General features: G+C 43.3%; 1 protein-coding gene across 1 annotated transcript in view; it reads right to left on the bottom strand.

Annotated features, from left to right (window-relative positions):
- Nucleotides 1-13,534, bottom strand: part of FHAD1 (forkhead associated phosphopeptide binding domain 1) — a 180,895-nt gene that overhangs the window by 48,855 nt on the left and 118,506 nt on the right. The window contains exons 14-16 of the mRNA XM_042782301.1: nucleotides 8,454-8,524; nucleotides 6,628-6,780; nucleotides 2,789-2,896 (exon numbers count right to left, since the gene is read on the bottom strand). Coding sequence (XP_042638235.1) covers nucleotides 2,789-2,896; nucleotides 6,628-6,780; nucleotides 8,454-8,524 — 332 coding nt within the window. The remainder of the gene's footprint in view (nucleotides 1-2,788; nucleotides 2,897-6,627; nucleotides 6,781-8,453; nucleotides 8,525-13,534) is intronic.

Below are 13,534 nucleotides of genomic sequence, written 5' to 3'. Positions count from 1 at the left end.
TCTTTGGAAACATATAAAATTTTAATTTTTAGAAGGTCTCATTCATCTAGTTTCTCTTCTGCTGTTTGTGCATTTTGGGTTATGCTTGATAGTCTATTTATGCCATATATTATGGGCCCTAAATTTGCCCTTAGTTTTTCCTTGAGGAACTTTATAGTTTTAGGTTTCATATTTAAGTCTTTGATCCACCTGGAGTTAGTTTTTGTGTATGGTGTCAGGTACAGATCTTGTTTCGTTTTCTGCAAATGGATATCCAGTTTTGCCAACACCATTTATGAAACAAACTTTTTCTTCCCCATTTAATGGATCTTGGCCCTTTGCCAAAGATCAGCTCAATGGATCTATTTCTGGGTTCTCAATTCTATTCCATTGGTCTATGTGTCTGTCATTGTACCAATACAATGGGTTGTGTTTTAAATGCTGGGTTGGCTGTCAGATATTTGAGACGTGGAATGTGGTTTCCATTATAACCAATGGTAAGGGTCTCAGATTAGCCCACAAGAAGTATTTACTCTATAAAACTAAAAAAATAAAAATAAAAGACAAAACCCAGCTGCCATTGAGTTGATGCCAACTCATGGTGACTCCATGTGTGTCAGAGTGGAGCTGTGTTCCACACGATTTTTAATGAAGCAGGTAGTCAGGCCTTTCTTCTGAGATGCCTCTGGGTGGACTTAAACTGCCAACCTTTCAGTTAGCAGGCAAGCATGGGTACCCTTTGCACCACCCGGGGGCTACATAATGTGGCTGAAATATTATATATTTGGCAGTAAAAGCAGCTTTTTTTTTTCTTAAAACTCTAAAAGCAAAAACCATAACACCCTGCTATCCCAATGCCAGGCCTAAACAAAGCAGAAGAGCTGTGGCATTAGGGTTTAATACTAATTTTGAACATCTGAGGCAGGTTTCAGGTAATATATCTTCCTGTTATTTGTGAAAGAGCATTCCAGGCCCTTGCCCGGACTTGCAGGAGAGTTGGCTTCCCTGCAGCTCATCTCGCTCCTAAACTAGAGACTTCCCTGGGCAGCTCCCCTGCAGCTCACGAGGGAGGGTCACCGGAAAGAATCTGTCTCTGCATCCTTCACTGGTCCCATCAGCCTCAGTGGCTTTTCTCCAAAGTGCATAGGCCAGAAATGGGGATTCACCGTTAGCGTTCCCTCAAAACCCGAATTAGGACCTAGTGATTCTGTTGTGCTGAGATTCCTCTGAAGATACAGTGGGAGGTCTAATAAAGAGAAAGACCAAATAACTGCCTGAGGTTGAATGAAGTCTGTGGCTGGGATGACTATCTCCAAGTCCGCAGGGGGAAATCACACGGAGAGGTTTGCCTGAGGACACGGGGGCTGACACTTTAATAGACCTGGGTGACCTGGCCACAGGCCCCTCTGCAGTCCAGCTGTGTCCTCTCCAGGTCTGTGTCCTCACCACTTTTCCCTTAAATCTCTCTGCTGAAGTCCCCCATGACCTGGGAATCTCTAAATCCAAGGACCTTTCCAGCCTCTCTCAGTGACTTTCTGGAAGACCCTTCTCATCTCTATCCCTGGAGCAGTAATTCAGGGCAAACCTCCCTGACAGTGTTTATAGAGGGCTGGGGAGCACAGATAAATGACTCTCCACCGGGACCTGGAGATCCCAAGCAACAGCCCACGTGTAAACATCTTCCACTCTGGCTCAGATCAAATCATGCAGCTTTACCCAGAGGTCTCCTTATAGTTCTCCTTCAGTGATGGATGGCCAAGGATTTTACCCTGAGGAATGAGGATGCAATAGGGCTTAATAGAAAACAAAGTGCCTAAACAGAAGTAGAAGTAGTAGTGCTAAAAATAATAGCTACCGTTTGTCATGGACTCAAACATATCAACAACATTAAAGATGGTATAGGACTGGGCAACGTTTCACTCTTATACACATAGTCACCATGGGTCAGAGCCAACTCATGGCAACTAACAACCACCACTTACTGGGTGATGATTCTGGGGCAAACACATCCTGATACATCCCTCTAATCCTCACAGCCACCTTCTTATGTGGGCAGGAATTGATAGACCTGTTGCACCCTGTAAGTGGCCCTGACAAGATTTGAACCTGTGTTTCATCTGGCTGCAGAGTCTGTGCTTTACACTCCTTTGCGCTGCATCAGGTTTAAGGGATTAATGAAATCATCCATGAAAAACATTTGGGGATCTGAAGGTGATCACAAGGTAAACACTGTCAACCATGTAGTGGAGAGTTCATAAACGCTAATAGGGGCAATTCCACAACAATCGAGCTCTGGTAGCGTAGTGCCTAAGGCACTTGACTGCTAACCAGAAGGCTGGCAGTTCAAACCCACCAGCCACTCCTCAGAAGATGGGGCAATCTACTTCCGTAATGATACCGCCTCCGAAACCCAAGGAGGGGTCGTTATGAGTGGGGTCCGACTCGACGGCACATAACAACAACAACAATAAGGGCACATCAATAGAATACAACATGGTTAACAAGGGAGGGGAGAGTCCTGTTCTCTGCTGCCAGGGCTGCCAAACTTTAGGAACAAAATTGGCAATGGGTTGCAAACTCAAATACCTAAGGGGGCCAGACAGATATCAAAAATGAAGAAAGCTGCATGTAATACAATAGGGAATGGTGAGGACTGTGACACTACGTCACCAGAGCCCACCCAAGGACAAATTAACTCCAGCAAAGCTCTGCCAGGCTCTACCCCTGTCCCCCATGGTTCTGCATTTACTTCCATAGGAACCCCAAGCTGGATGGAGCTGAAGCCAGCTAATCTCCCGGAGCTGCCTACCTCCTTCTCGTGAGTTAAGTGATTCTCCAGCTCTTGGAATCTCTTCTGTTCTTCCTCTAATGCTTCTTTGGCTCTGTTTTTTTCTTGAACAATGCTTTCCTCTAGAATCTGGAAGGCAATTACTGTTGTTTAGTAGCGTTGTCACCGTGGCAGGAGATTAGAATCTCTGCCAGTCCTGCAGGGATGAGCTCATCACTCCTCAGAAGAGCCCATGGGGAGGCTGTGGGCAGCGCGGCCTAGGGCATCAAGCATGGGGGATGGAGTCTGACACGGGCCAGTGGGAAGTTATAGAAGCCTCAGTTTCTCCATCTGTACAGGGGAGACAATAACACAGTACTTACTTCTTGCATTGGGTTGTTGCGAGGAGTACATGGGATGATGCATGTAAAATGCTTGGTTATAAATGACGATCATTTATTAATTAATAAGAATTAGCCATTTCTTTTGTCATCCCCACTTTGCAGATGAGGAAACAGGCTTAGAGAGATTAAGGAATATGTCCAATTTTACCAGTAAGTCACCTGAACAGGGATTTGAACCCTGGTCCATTTGATTCCACAGCATGTGCTCTAAACCAGAGGTTGGCATGAGCAGTCTCACGTTCCGTCTGGGTATGTCCCTGATATTGCTTCCTCCCTGCATAAGGGGCAGCAGGAACAGGTTTGTTGTGTTCAAAAGAGGGCCCTTAAAGCTAGGGGGCAGTGGTGGTTCCGTGGTAGAATTCATGCCTTCCATGAAGGAGACCTAGTTTCATTCCCACCCAATGTACGTCATGCACAGCAACCATCCATCTGTCAGCAGAGGCTTGCGTGTTGCTACAATGCTGAACAGAGCTTCCAAACTAAGACAGACTAGGAAGAAAGGTCTGATGATCTACTTCTGAAATCAGCCAGTGAAAACCCTATGGATGACAACATCTTGTCCACAATCCTGGGGGTGGCACGACATTTCATCCCATTGTGCATGGGCTCACCATGAGTTGCCAGGAGTAGGGGGCTAAAAGGGTGGCAGTTAACAACAAGTTAAAAGCCAGCATTGGAACACATCTCTATTGGGAATGATGTTATAAATACTGAACACCAAAAATGGAAAACTCAATCCAAAATTAAAAAAATAAAATCTGACAGTTGGAGACTGGATGCTGAATGGGAGGAGTTATGCAGAGAGGAGTGTGTGTGTAGGGGGAGTTTTGTGAAAATCCCTAGGGTCTTTCTGTTTCTTGCCTCCTCTATTCAATGCACTGGCTTTTTCCCTATCTAATTGGCTCCTCAAAATGTACCCACCCTGACTGACAGCTATCATTAATATCTGTTAGGCAGATCATACCAGATGTTGGTCTGATGGTTCTTCCTTTTTAATCTTTTATTTGACAAAAGGCAGAAAGGCAGAGAAACAAGGAGAGAGTAGAGGAAGAAATTGGTGAGAGGTTTCTTGAGGTCACAGGACACAAATTAGGGCACAGAAATGGAAGAGGCACAGGCTTGGAGAACGGGTGTATTTGACAGTGAAGGACGACCTGAGTTGGAAGTGACCAAGTTACAACAAATAAAAGAAGGGGAAGCGGCAGGTCCCATCCTCTGCTCCGGCAGAAGGGAGTTGCTGGGGATGAGGCAGGGTCGAGGGGAGCTGAGCACTGCTGAATTGATGGTGGAGGTATGGAAATGACCTTCCACATCTACCCACAACAGTGGTTATCAGCCTTGGTGCTATACTGTAATCACTGGGAGCTTTTACAAATCCCAGTCCACAGGCTGTTCCCTCACCCCACAGCTGTGAGACCAGAACCTGTGGGGGTGGGAGTCAGCATCAGTAGTTTTCAAACTCTTACATGATAAAAGTGCAGCCGAAGTCATAAACCGCAGTCTATGATGATGGCAATGAAGGAGCAGGCATACGTTGGAGATACTGAGGGTTTGGTTGCAGACCACCGCAAGAAAGCAAACATTGCAGTAAAGTGAGACACAAGAATTCTTGGTTTCCCAGTGTATCTAAAAGTTATGTTGACACTATACTATAGTCTATTCAGTGTGCATTAGCATCATGAAAATTTTTGAAACATTGTAAGAATTACCAAAATGGGATATAGAGACATGAAGTGAGCACATGTTATTGGAAAAAATGGTCCCGACTGACTTGCTCAACAGGGTTGCCACAAACCTTCAATTTGTGAAAACACAGTATCTGTGAAGGGCAATAAAGTGAAGTGCAATAAAAGGAGGTGTGCCTGTAGTTAGGAGCTCTGGTAGCGTAGTACCTAAGGGACTTGACTGCTTACCAGAAGGCTGGTGGTTCAAACCTACCAGCCACTCATCAGAAGAAAGGTTGGGCAATCTACTTCTGTAGTGATACGGCCTTGGAAACCCAAGGAGGGGTTGCCGTGAGTCGGGTCCGACTCAACGGCACATAACAACAACAACAACAACAACATGCCTGTAGTTAAACTCATGGCAGGCCCCTGACAAAGAAGGCAAACTTAAGACAATGATGAGAATTGGCTTACTACATGCAGATCCTTGGCTTTGGCCAGAGATTCTATTTCAAAGGGTCTGGGGTGGGGCCCAAGAACATGTAGTTTCAACAAGCGTTCAGGTAGTTCTTACCAGGCATCCTCCCTCTAAGACTGGGCAACATTTCTTTTCATTGTACATAAGGCTGCCACGAATCAGAGCTGACTTGCTCTGACAAGAAGACCTCACCATTGAAAATGTGGTCTTTGCAACTGTGTTAGCCGCACAGTTAGGAGCTTGTTTGAAATGCAGAATCTGAGACCCCACTCCAGACCTACTGAGTCAGGATCTGCATTTGAACAAGACCCTCAGGTGGCTCATGGGCACCTTAAGGTTTGAGAAGTGCTGTGGTTAGGTTTCCTCTAACTGGTCTGGTTTCCAGAAAAGTAAAGTAGCAACTTTGGCAGTTTGTTTGTTTTCCTGGTGTGTGTAAAAGGAAAGTGAAAAACAGGTACCAGGAAGCTGATCTTGTACCTGCTTAGAAAAAATCTGTCAGTTACAAACCAGGACCTGCAATAATGACCCTGATAGTAAAACAATTGTACTATTGAACCAATAAAGTACCGTTTCCTGAAATTTCAATGTTGTTCTTGTCAGTTGTCGTCAAGTCAATTCCAGCTCATGGGGACCCCATGTGTGCAGAGCAGAACTGTGCCCCATAGGGTTTCCAAGGCTGTGACTTTCAGAAGCAGACCGCCAGGCTTGTTTTCCAAGATGGGTTCAAATCATCAATCTTTATGGCTAGAGGTTGAGCATCTAACCATTTGTGCTGCCCAGTGACTCTTTAGAAATTTCAATATTCCTGTCCTTTCATGTTGAATTTGCTCTTAATTTTAGAATTCCAGCTTGAGGTTAATTCCTCAAAAAACTCATCCACCTTAGGAACCAATGGACCATGCAAATATCAGCCTCCAAGACCCTGAGATCAGAACTAGATGATGCATGGCTGTCACTACTGATGGCTCTGAAAGGGATCACACTAGAAGGTCCTGAATACAGTGGGAGCAAATGTGGAACAAAACTTGAAATCATAAGAAAGATCAGGTTCTCTGGTCAGGGAGAGGCTGGTGGAAAGCCTGAGACTGTGGCCTTTAGTCACCGTTCACGCCTAGAACTAAACTCTGTGGCTCAACTTTTAGCCAAACAATAGACAAATCTAGAAGGAAAATAAAAATAAAGGAAAAAAAATCCACTTTGTTTATTTAATTTGATTCCATAAGACCAAACAAAGAACTGCTGAAATTTTCCCATCTAAGTACATGCCTCTAATTCTCGCAGAAAAAGTAATTTCATCAGTTTCCAGTGGTGCAGAAAATGACAGGACCACCTTACCGCCTTCTCTTCCGTTAGCTGCTTGATCCTAGCTTTCAGCTTCTCTTCCTGCTCGAGCCGTTCCTTGGACAGCTTCTCTTTTTCTGCCAGATGCTCCCGCAGCTTCTCCTGCAGCAGAGACTGCTGCGTCTCCTGGAAACTGTCAGTCTTGATCTGAAACGAGGTTAACTGGAGCTGATGAGGGACAGAACTAATTAAAGGGTCATCTCCACATTTCTTTACAAGTTATTTACATATGGAGCAGGGAAATAAGGTTTACACAAAGCTTTCTTGAAAACACAGAAAAACTATGCTTAAGCCTAGTTACTACTAGCAGGGAGGCAGTGGGGTATAGTGGGGAAGAACCCAGATTCTGGAGCTAGACAGAATCCCAGCTCTGGTTCTTTCTAGATGCTTCACTGTCTAGCTGTGGGCTAGGAGTCATGGGGCCTGGGCTTTTGTTTTGATTCTTCTACCTGTTAATTATTGTGTGATGTTAAAAATGTCACCTGGCATCTCAGATCTTTGATGCCCATAACTATATAATGAGGAAAATGAATCAGGTCAGAGGTTGGCAAATTGCTATCTGCAGGCCAAATCTGGTCCACAGTCGATTTTTGTAAATAAAGCTTTATTGGAACACTACCATGCCCGTTAATTTACATAGAATCTATGACAGCTTTCACTTTACAACAGTGGAGCTGAGTAGCTGTGACAGGGACTGTATGGTGTGCAAAGCCTCAGATATTTACTATTTATTTTACCCTTTACAGGAAACGTTTGCTGACCTTGGCCTAACGGTCTCTGTGGTTAATTGAAATAGTGGTCCCTATTCACCCCTCTAACCACATCTTTTGTTATGTAACTTGCAGTACCCTCCCATACCCTTCCCCTTGACACTGAACTTAGTTATGTGACTTGTTTTGGCCAATTGAATATTAGTTGATACAGCACAAACAGGGGATTGAAAAAAGTACATGACTGGGCTTGCTGTCTCTTACACTTCTGCTATCACCATGACAACATGCCCAAGCTAGGCTGCTGGAGCGTGAGAGACACATGGAGCAGAGTAGAGCTGCTTCAGCTGAGACCAGTCTAGATCAACCAAAGACCAGCTGACACTCAGACATGTAAGCAACCCCATCCAAGATTGGCAGAGCCACCTAGTTGCTGACCCCAGACACATGAGCAATGTGTGCTAGTCAAGTTTTGTGGTTATTATATAGCATTATTAAGACAGTAGCTACTTGAGTGATACAATCCCTAAGAATCATTTTGCCTCCATGCCTTATGTAGTTCTTGGTAATTCTGCGCTCTGTACTGTGGATAGCTGTGCTTCTTCAACTGCATTTAATAAACACAGTTTTCAAAATCTGATAGCACGTAAGTCTTTCTGGATTTCAGCAGAGGAAAGCAAGCAGTGTGATCATCCCAGGAGGTCAGACCAGGGTGAGCAGGCTGTCCTTGCCCCTGTCCTTCTGGGAGATCCTCAGCTACCCTCTTTGATTCTCTTCATGTGCAAAGGGGGCATCATTTCACCTCTTAGAGGATGTTGACTGATGAGCCAATAGAGAAAAAAAAAAAACATGTTTTAAATGCACCACTTGATCGCTTGTTGTCAAGTCGGCTCTGACTCGAGGCAACTCCCCGTGTGTCAGAGTAGACAGAACTGCACTCTGTACCATTGTCAATCATGAGTTTCTGGAAGTAGATTACCAGGCCTTTCTTCTGATGTGCATCTGGGTGGACTCAAACCTCCAACTCTTTGGTTAGCAGCCATATAAATGCAAAGGAAAACCTTAAATGAACTTAGGGTGGGAGTTGGAGGGAAGAAGTTATACGATTACCTGAAGTTCCTGACTCCGGCTCATAATTTTCTGATAATGTTCCAGAAGATATTTCAGATACAAAGGCAACCCTTAAAAAGGGAAGTGAGAAGAAGGTAAATATAGATTCAATTGAACTCCTTTGCTTTCCAAATAATGTCTTAACGAAGCTTGCAGACAGGTAGATGAAGGCAACACTGCCTTCCCTTCAAGAAAATCAAGTTGTCACTAACTTGTATTTTTAAAAGGGCTGATAAGCTATGCTAGGACTCACATCTAAGTTTCTTCTTTGGAGGTGGCAAATGCAAAGCAGTGTGTTAAGTGTGGGGAGAAGATATGAAGAGGCCCATGGCTTCAGGGCCTTATAATTTAGTCTGAGAGACAAAGCTTAAATGTACAATACACTAGTTGGTGTTGAATCAACTCTGACTCATACCAATCCCATGTGTGTCAGAGTAGAACTGTGCTCCATAAAGTTTTCAATGGGTATGAGTTTTTTGAAAGTAGGTCATGAGGTCTTTCTTCCAAGGCAGCACTGGGTGGACATGAACTGCCAATCTTTCAGTTAGTCGCCAAGTGCATTTAATTGTTTGCACCACTTCACCCAACCACTGCCACCGAGTCAATTCTGACTCATAGTCATGTAAATATTTATGGAAGCAGACTTCCTCATCTTTCTCCCACAGATTGGCTGGTGAGATCGAACTGCTGACCTTTTGGTTAGCAGTTGAATACTTTAACCACTATGCCACCAAAGCTTCCAAGGACTCCAAAAGCAAGATCAATCAATACAACAAACAGAAGCTGCAGAGTTGATTCTGACTCATGGTGATCCTGTGCATGCAGAATAGAACTACTCCACAGGGTTTTCAAAGGCTGTGACTTTTGGGGGGCATTCTGGTGGCATAGTGTCTAAGGCATCTGACTGCTAACCAGAAGGCTGGAGGTTCAAACCCACCAGCCACTCCTCGGAAGGAAGGTTGGCAATCTACTTCTGCAGTGATACAGCCTCGGAAACCCAAGGAGGGGTCACTATGAGTCAGGTCCGACTTTTTGGAAGCAGATTGTCAAGTCTTTCTTCTGAGGTGGCTCTGGGTGGGTTTGAAGTCAAGTGTTTAGTAGTCATTTGTGCCATTGAATCATTCCTGTGTGTGTGTGTGTGTGTGTGTGTGTATGTTAGGTGCCATCAAGTCAGTTCCAACCCATAGCCATCCTATGTGCAACAGATAACAAAACACTGCCCGGTCCTGCACCATCCTCAGAATCCTTGCCCTACCTGAGCCCATCGTTGAAGCCACTGTTTCAATACATCTTGTTGAGGGTGTTCCCCTTTTTCACCGACCCTCTACTTTACCCAGCATGACATTCTTCTCCAGGGAAGAACATGACCCTTCTGACAACATGACCAAAGTAAGTGATCAAAGTATTGCTTGTAAGGAGCATTTAACTGCATTTCTTCTAAGACAGATTTGTTCATTCTTCTGACAGGCCATGGTATTTTCAGTATTCTTCGCCAATGCAATTCAAATGCATCAGTTCTTCTTTGGTCTTCCTTATTAATTATCCAGCTTTCACATATACATACAACAAAAAATGCAACACACTGCCATGGAGTTGGATACGACCCATAAGGACCCCTCCTTGGGTTTTCAAGATGGTATCACTATGGAAGTAGATTGCCCAACCTTCCTTCTGAGGAGTGAGCTGGTGGGTTTGAACCATCAGCCTTCTGGTTAGCAGTCAAATGCCTTAGGCACTACACCACCAGAGCTCACACATATATGAGATGATTGAAAATGCTATGACTTGGGTCAGGTGCACCTTAGTCTTCAAAGTGACATCTTTGCCCTTAAACACCTTAAAGAGGTCTTTTGCAGAAGATTTGCCCAATGCAATATGTCATCTGATTTCTCGACTGCTGCTTCCATGGACATTGATTGTGGATCTAAACAAAATGAAATCCCTGACAACTTCAATCTTTTTTCCATTTATCATGATGCTACTTATTGGTCCAGTTGTGAGGATTTTTATTTTCTTTATGTTGAGGTGCAATCCATACTGAAGACTGACTCCTTGATCTTCATCAGTAAGAGACTCAACATGTATGACAGGAAACATGAACTGACTCCAGGCAGTATGTAAGTGACTGTTGAAGGGGTGAGGGAGTGTGAAGGTTGCAGAGGAAGGAGAGACCACTCATCAGGAGTGATCCAAGATGGAGTTATGGATTGAATTGTGTTTTCCACTTCCCCCAAAAAATCTTAACTTTGGTCCCTGTGAATGTGGCCTTGTTTAGAAATAAGGTCTTTGAAGATATTAACAGTTAAGCTAACATGAGGCCATACGGAGTAGGGTGGGTCCTAATCCAATCTGAGTGTGTCTTATAAAAGAGGAGAGACACAAAGAGAAGATGGTCATGTAACACCAAGTTAGGCTACCACTACAACCTAAGGAATGCCTGGGGTTAAGTGGAAGGTGAGAGAGATGAGAAAGGGTCTTCTTCTAGAACCTTCAGAGAGCATATGGAAGAGTCAAGACACACTGAATTTGGACTTCTAGCCTCCAGAACTGTGAGACCATAACGTCTGTTCTTAGAAAGCCACCCACTTTATGGCACTTTGTTATAGCAACCCCAGGCCTAATACATCAGTTTCTTGGTGGAGGAGTCTCTGGATGGGTATTTTGAGTAGGCAGAATTCCGAGAGTTGGAGGGCAGGGCATTTCTGAATTGGGGATGTGGTAGGCTAATAATATCCTCCAAAAATATTCAGGGTCTGGAATATTCTGGAAAGCTGTGAATGTTATCTTATAGGGCAAAAGGGACTCTGTAGATATGAATGAATTTAGAATCACGAAGTGGGAAATTATCCTAGATGATCTGGGTGGGCCCACTGTAATCACAGAGGTCCTTGTCATAGAGGGAGATCTGACTACAGACAGACAGAGGAGACTGAAGCACAGAGTGTGAAGATGCTCTGCTGCTAGCTCTGAAGATGGAGGAAATGGCCATGTGCTAAGGAGTGCAAGGAATGCAGCTCTCTAAGCTGGAAAAAACAAAAGAAGCAAACAAACAAAAACCAGTCTTTGAGTAGATTCTGACTCATTGCAACTGTATAGGACAGAGTAGAACTGTCCCATAGGGTTTCCAAGGCTCTAATCTGTAGGAAAATTGGAAGTTGTAAAAAATGAAATGGACACATAAAGGTTGATATACTAGCTATTAGTGAGCTGAAATGGACTGGTTTTGGCCATTCGGAATCAGACAATCATATGATGTACTATGCCAGGAATGACAAAATGAAGGGGAATGGTGTGGCATTCATCCTCACAAAGAATGTTTCAAGATCTATCCTAAAGTACAATGCTGTCAGGATAAGATGATACCCATTTGCCTGCAAGGAAGACCAGTTAATACTACTATTATTCAAATTTACATACCACCAAAGCCAAAGATGAAGAAATTGAAGATTTTTATCAACTTCTGCAGTCTGAAATTGACTGAACATGTAATCAAGATGTGCTGATTATTACTGGTGATTGAAATGCAAAAGCTGGAAACAAGAATCATCAGTAGTTGGAAAATATGACCTTGGTGACAGAAATGATGCTGGAGATGGCATGATAGAATTTTATAAGACCAATGACTTATTCATTACAAATACCTTTTTTTTTTCAAACAACATAAATGGTAGCTACACATGTGCACTTCACCAGATGGAATTCACAGGAATCAGATCAATTGCATCTGTGGAAAGAGAAGATGGAGACGCTCAATATCTTCAGCCAAAACAAGGATAGGAGCTGACTGTTCATGTGCAAGCTCAAGTTGAAGCTGAAGACAATTAAAACAAGTCCACAAGAGCCAAAATATGACCTTGATTATATCCTACCTGAATTTAGAGACCATCTAAGGAATAGATTTGATGCATTGAACACCAATGACTGAAAACCAGATGAATTGTGGGATGACATCAAGGACATCACCACGAAGAAAGCAAAAGACCATTAAAAAGACAGGAAAGGAAGAAAAGACCAAAATGGATGTCAGAAGAGATTCTCAAACTTGCCCTTGAGTGGAGAGTAGCTAAAGCAAATGGAAGAAATGACAAGATAAAAGAGCTGAACAAAAGATTTCAAAGAGCAGCTTGAGCAGACAAAGTCAATTATTATAATGAAATATGCAATGACCTGGAGTTAGAAAAGCAAAAAGGAAGAACACACTCAGCATTTCTCAAGCTGAAAGAACTGAAGAAAAAATTCAAGCCTTGAGTTGCAATATTGAAAGATTCCATGGACAAAATATTGAATAATGCAGGAAACATCAAAAAAAAAAAAAAAAAAAAAAAGATGGAAGAAATACACAGAGTCACTGTACCAAAAAGAACTGGTCAATGTTCATCCATTTCAGGAGGCGGCATATGATCAAGAACTGATAGTACTGGAGGAAGACAACAAAGCTTCACTGAGGGAATTAGTGAAAACAAGGTTTCAGGAATTGATGGGATAACCATTGAGATGTTTCAACAAATGGATGCTTTGCTGGAGGCACTCACTTGTCTATGCCAAGAAATTTGGAAGACACCTGTCTGGTCAACTGACTAGAAGAGATCCATATTGGTCTCCATTCCAGAGAAAGGTGATGCCACAGAATGTGGAAATCATCAAACAATATCATTAATATCACATGCAAGTAAAATCTTGCTGAAGTTAATGCAAAACTGTTAAGCAGTATATTGACAGGGAACCTCCAGAAATGCAAGCTGGATTCAGAAGAGGACGTGGAATGAGGGGTATGATTGCTGACATCAGATGGATCTTGGCTGAAAGCAAAGAATACCAGAAATATATTTACTTTTTATTGACTGTGCAAAAGCATTTGACTGTGTGGATTGTAACAAATTATGGATAGCTTTGAGAAGAATGGGAATTCCAGAACACTTAGCTGTGCTCATGAGGAACCTATACATAGCCCAGGAGGCTGTTCGAACTGAACAAGGGGATACTGCACCAGGAAGGGAGTGCATCATGGTTGTGTGCTTTCCCCACACTTATTCAATCTGTATGCTGAGCAAGTAATCCGAGAAGCTGGACTATATGAAGAA

The sequence above is a fragment of the Orycteropus afer genome, unplaced genomic scaffold (assembly GCF_000298275.1).
Source record: "Orycteropus afer afer isolate SDZICR_OR568_19922 unplaced genomic scaffold, OryAfe1.0 scaffold00288, whole genome shotgun sequence".
Lineage (NCBI taxonomy): Eukaryota > Metazoa > Chordata > Mammalia > Tubulidentata > Orycteropodidae > Orycteropus > Orycteropus afer.
This window is presented reverse-complemented; position numbering and strand designations above follow the sequence as displayed.